The sequence below is a fragment of the Solanum tuberosum genome, unplaced genomic scaffold, assembly GCF_000226075.1.
Source record: "Solanum tuberosum cultivar DM 1-3 516 R44 unplaced genomic scaffold, SolTub_3.0 scf00092, whole genome shotgun sequence".
Taxonomy (NCBI): domain Eukaryota; kingdom Viridiplantae; phylum Streptophyta; class Magnoliopsida; order Solanales; family Solanaceae; genus Solanum; species Solanum tuberosum.
This window is the reverse complement of record NW_006239019.1, coordinates 30239-36433: the sequence shown is the minus strand read 5'-3', so window position 1 is coordinate 36433 and position 6195 is coordinate 30239. Positions and strand designations below refer to the sequence as shown.

The following is a 6195-nucleotide window of genomic DNA, read 5'->3' as shown; positions in this document are numbered from 1 at the left end:
CCCCCCCCCCCCGCTTTATCTTTTGTTCTCCTCTCTCCCTCTAGCTTTTTTCTCCCTTTCTTGTTCTCCTCTCTCTGTTTTGTGTTATCAATTTGCATTATTCTAATGGTTGTATTAATATGCAATTTTGTATTAATCTATATCAGTTTATATGTATCAATACATTTAATATTTCATGTATTCTTGTATTGCGGATGAATATAAGTGATACAAAAGCCTATAAATACAAGTAATACAATTGATGGGTGGAATAAAGAATAATTTATATATTGCTTATAAAAATAGGATAGATAATCTTCCAAGGTATAGAAATACTTGATTGGTGGAATAAAGGATAACAATATCAAAATTAAAAGGTATAGCAATAATAATAATATATTAGTACAATCTCACAAATAAAATATGAGAAAAATATAATATGATTAATTCTGATAGATCTTTGAACCGAAACTAAATGTATGATTATTTTATTTCACGTTTGATAGGATTTTGAAATTCTAAGATTGTTTGTAGAGAACTATTTTCTCAAAAAGTCACTCAACTTTGATTTTTAATTCAAAAGTCACTCAATTATGATTTTTTTTCTCATAAAGTCACTCAACTTTGAATTTTAACTCAAAAGTCATTCAAGAGTGTTTTACTTACAAAGCCACTCAACCATGAGTAGGGCTATGTATCGGTTAGTTCGGTTTGGTTTGGAAGTATACCAGTTTGACTTATTGGTTATCAATTTGTAGAGATGCAAAATCGTTATAGAACCATTAAGATATTGGTTTATTGGTTATTGGTTTATCGGTTATTGATCGTTATTGGTTCGGTTATTGGTTTAACCGTTAAGATTTGACACAAAAATAAATTAATAAAAAATCACTTAGAAACAAGGTAACAAATTGAATGAATCATGTACATGAGTTTACAAGTTGCATCTTGCTCAAAAGCAAATACTTTTACATTATAGAATAACCAAGATTATGAGATAGCCAGAAATAAAAGTAGGAAACTAAACTCTAAGTCAAGGACTTTATATACAAAGTGGTAGAAATATAATTATTTAATTTACTATCGGGTTATCAGTTAACCCATTAAGAAAAAATCTCAAATCGTTAAGAACCGCGATAACCCGATAACAAAAAAAATCAAAATTGTTATCTAAATCGCTAAATCAATAACCCATTAGTGATAAATCAATAACTTTTTTCAGTTTTGGTTCGATTTTGAACGGCCCTAACCATGAGTGTTTTACTTACAAAGTCACTTAACCTTCAATTAATTTTTAATTAAAATTTACTTTAATGAAATTTTTATCCCTAAGAAAAAAAAAGCATATTGTCAATTATACTTTGCTTTAAAAATATCCAATTTCATCGTCAATATACTATGCTTAATTTTTTTTTTCAAACTGGAATGACGTTCCTATAAACACATATTAAACGGTGTAGAAAAAAAATCATAAAACACACGGAATGTAAAGGTTCTTAAAATAATAAATCTTAACTATTATATTTGGGAGGAAAAGGTAAAATAAAATGATCGCTATTAATGATGAGCCAAGTAGGTGGGTCATCTTTTTAAAATTTTAGTTAGAAATAAAAATTTCAAGTAAATTTTAATTTTAAAAAAAATTAATTGAATATGTTGAGTAACTTTTGAGTTAAAAAACAAAATTGAGTGACTTTCTCAATAAAGAATTCATAGTTGAATGAACATTTAAGAAAATCAAAGCTTTTCTCACAGTCTGTTAAAAATTAGAACTGATTTCAAACAAGTGCATATTTTGTATTAAAATCTTTAATCCAACTAACTAATGATACTATTACAAATATATTCATTAAATAATATCATTATTATTTGGTACGTATTTGTTCACCAATCAAACTAACAGCAAACAGTAAATATAACCATGAGTCCTGACCAATAATAAATATTTAGCAGGATTGGAATGAAGGGACCAGTAATCATTTTATTTTTTCCATTGAAGGTAGGAAACTATAATAAACAACAAGTATCTGCAAACAGGGAAGTATTAATTTCAACCCGTGAACACATAAAAATCCAAACAAAAAACACGAAAATGCACCGACCGACAATATTAAAGTGCCAAACCTCTAATAAAATATATAATTCATTCCCCAAACTAAAAAAATAAAACATAAAAATAAAAACAAGGTCCCATCAAATGATGATATTGATTAACTTAATTAAGAAAAATCCAAAACCCAATTAAGTAGTAGCATTTGTTTTTCAGCTACAGGTTTCACGAGCAACTCCAACCCTAGAATTTGGTACGTCAAACAGAATCCGATGATTCTGTTGCTGCCAGCTAGCGATTACGTTGAGTACAGAGTTCACTGGATCGGCAGGGGAAGCAGCCATTGCTAAGCAAGTGGTGCTGCTTGAGCTGCTTTTAATCAGGAAGTTGTCTTGCGGCAGCGTCACGTTCATTCCGGCGAACATCAATGTTATTGTTGGAATTGTTATGGGGACGGTGTAGCAGGTGTCGAATCCGCCAAGTGACGTCACCGTCGTGTTCCTCCCCATTCTCCTCCTGAACTCATTCCTCACCGCCGTGTAAGCTGGCTCAACTAGTCTGGTAAACACAGTGCCTAACAATTCCCCAAAGAATATAAATTAGTACTAGTTCTGATTGATTTAATATTAATTACAAGTAATAATTTAAAATTTGATTATACCGGAATCGATTATTGTGCCGGCGCCGGTGTTAGAGTTGAAAGAGAATGCACCGGCAGGGATATCGACGATTCGTTTTCCGACTTTAACTCCGACCAAATTGACATAGTAAAAGGATGATCTCCTTGGGTTTCTTAGCAATGGAGTGGTTTTAATTCTTTGGGGCTGGCCATTTGGGCCTAATCTAAGTGTGCCAGAAAAGTTGGGAGATTTGTAACTGGGCAAACAATAGGAAAATGTGGACTTGTAGAGGCTTTCGGATTGGGATATAAATGATAATAGGCCACGGCCCAAAGCTAATAGACCCTGAGATGGTGTGTTGCTGCCGGAGATCTTTTTTACACAACCAAAGAGGAATTCGGGTATCGGATCGGTGGCGAGTGTCAATGTTTCTGATGAGAGGGTTCCACCTACGCTCGAACCGCCGTAGGTTAGGTTAAAGGTGCAAGTGGCCGCATCGCAGTCCCGTCTTGGTACCTGAATAAATATTAACATTGATCGATTATTTAAACTTTTACGTTATTAATAGTAGATATTCATTCATATCGAATCTTAATTAAGAAAAAAAACAAAAAAAAAAAACAATGTGTTGATCAAATCATGTGACGAAAGTCACGGGCCGGATAACACTGCGGCTGATTGCATTGTTACCGACAATGCCAGGAAGCAAGGAATAATTTCCAGGCCTCACGCGCCGTATCAAGCGCGTTACCTATTTCACCAATAATTACAAGTCTAACAGGATCTTAAAGGAATGATTAGCTTAATCTAATTTCTACCTACTTTTTCGGATTTTGCTCTTCCATCGAGTAACATGGAAGCTTTTCTAAAATCATACTCCCTCCGTCCCATTTTATGTGGCAACATTTCCTTTTTGGTCAGTCCCAAAAAGAATGTCACTTTCCTTATATGGTAAGTATTTAAAGGTGCAATTCTTCTTTTACCCTTGTTGGTCCCACTTAATCTTAAAATAATACTCCAATACATTTATGAGGAGAGAGAAAAGTGAGTGTACTTTTTAAAGGGCAATTTGGTAAACATTTCAAAGTCTTCATTTATTTCTTAAACTCCGTGCCCGGTCAAATGTTGCCACATAAAATGGGACGGAGGGAGTATTGTTTTTAATTCTGAATCAATTAATGTTACACACAGTTTAAGCCCTATTTTTTTAAAAAAGAAACCTATGTATTTATTGTAAAACAAAGTATGAACGGATCTAACTAAGCTCTTATTTGACTCGAATATTATCTTTTCACGAGCAGGGGCGGAGCCACCTACTTACTTGTAAGGGTTCATCCGAATCCCCTTTGGCAAAAAATTATATTATTTATATATGGTTAAAATATTTTTTTAGATATATATAATAGATGTCGAACCTCCTTCAACTACTTTGTATGTCAATTTTTTCAGATTTTGAATCCTTATTGAAAATCCTAACTTTGCCACTGTTCACGAGTCATATCTAAGAAAATTTCATTGTACACTAACGTTGCCTCTATCATTAACTCCAATTTTTTTTACTAGAGGTGGATCACCAAATTTAAAACAGAGAAAGGCAAAGTTTTTCATCATATGGATATGAACTTATCCAAAAATAACAAATATGTGGTTGTTATTCCATCGTAGAAGAAATGTATCTACAGTATTTAAAGTTACAACTACTAAATCTACTCATTCTGTTACCACTATAATTTATGTCCCCCTTTTTAGTCTTATTTCAAAAAATGTCATTTTCAACCTGTTTACTCTGTTACAATTTATGTCTTTTCTTTAGTCTTGTTTCAAAATAAATGTCATTTCTATGTAATAACTTTCTAATTCCAACATACCGTGACATACTTAAAATAATAAATTAAAAGTTTTTGTTAATTTTCATGCTAAGTTAAATTAAAACACAAAGTAATCCTGTATATGTTGCATAAATGCTACTCTTGTTGACACTTTTTCTGTTTAATTTGTTATGACAAGAATGATACATCTCATTACTTTATTAAATAATAACCTTTATATTTTAACTCAAGCTCTTATAATTATCAATGTCATCACGTGCATCTTTATGAATAAAAACACTTTTGATGAGATCTCCACTTTTGATAATCCCAAAAGTCTCTGGTTCTTTCTTAAACTTGGAAATGAGAAGAAGAGGGTAAAATGTACTCCATATCCTTTTAATTTTTCATGAGACATGTAAAAACCGCATTTTAGTATATTCTATATATCTTAAATTTTTAATCGAAGGAGTCAAATTTCTTTTTTTACTTTCTTAAATTCATCCTCAATCAACCAAATTAAAACAGCTAGAGTAGTAAGAGAGTATAATAATCTCATTTTCTCCATTTCAATTTGTTTGTATTACTTTCTTTCTTTTAGTTTATTCTGAAAGAAAACAACTCCTAAAATTTCAACTTTACCCCTGACATGTTTAACCGTATTAAATCAAACAAACAAACAAATTAAAATGACGAGAGAATAGTACAAAAATAATTACCAGGCTACATGAGGCACGTTCACAGCTAACATTGCTGAAAGTGGTAGACTTGTCATAGGAAAGAACATTAGAAGAGCAACCAACACATCCACCACAAGGGAACCAAGAAAAATCATTACTATTATCCAAAGCCACCAACAAAGTTTGAGGTGGTGTCCCAATTTTAGCCTTCACAATATAAGTTGGTGTTTGTAGAATTTGTCTACCAGAAGCTATAGGGACAAAAGATCTACCAGCAACAAGGCTAGCCAAGAATTGTAGCCTATTTGTGTCCTTATTTTGCATTTGGAGAACACTATCCACCCATGATAATGAGTGTGCATTTTGTTGTTTAAGAGGAGAACAAGGGCTGTCTACATAAATGACTTGTAGTGTTGATGAGTCTTTGTTATCTTGGTGAAACTTGGCACAATTGGGGTTGGTTAGTCCCCCTTGTGCTAGGCTCAAAATTAAGAGAAGGGATAATGAGAGAATGTTGATAAAGCCCTCCATTTGGCTTTTTTGTGTTGGGTTTTGGTGTGGTTTAAGGGTGTTTACCTACCTCTATATATAATGGAGGAGGGATGGTGTGTACTTCACTTTTTTGATTAATTTTGAGTTTGATCTTCTATCATTTTTAAATTATTTAAAATTTACACTTTTAGTCCTTCTGTTTTGATGGTGTTACGGACTTTGTTATTATATGTTATGTTCTTTTTTGTTACTTTTTTTATTTACTTTGTCGGGGACTTTTGAAAACAATTTCTCTACCTCTAAAAATTAGTGATATGATCTGTGTATAATCTATCTTCTCGAATTTTCACTTTGTCAAATTTCACTCAATTTTTTATTGTTATTATTGTTGTTGTAGTCCTTATTACTGTTGTTGTAGTCCTTATGAATCTTCACAAATTTAATTGATACTAATGATCTTGTAGTATGTTAGATTTGTATTTCTTAGTATTAGGGAGTAGAGTTTTAAAATTAAGCTAAATATAACATATACATATTAAGGGTTAAAGATACATTTTTAAAAAATT

At 31.9% G+C, this 6195-nt stretch overlaps 1 protein-coding gene across 1 annotated transcript; it reads right to left on the bottom strand.

The window, feature by feature from the left end:
• Positions 1–1942: 1942 nt before the first annotated feature.
• On the bottom strand, positions 1943–5717 carry LOC102583397 (protein ASPARTIC PROTEASE IN GUARD CELL 2). The gene is made up of 3 exons (XM_006347596.2): positions 5177–5717; positions 2691–3165; positions 1943–2603 (listed from the first exon to the last, which is right to left on the bottom strand). Exons 1-3 carry the CDS (start codon positions 5666–5668, stop codon positions 2242–2244), a joined length of 1329 nt encoding a protein of 442 aa, XP_006347658.1. The 5' UTR covers positions 5669–5717; the 3' UTR covers positions 1943–2241.
• Between the last annotated feature and the right edge of the window lie 478 nt (positions 5718–6195).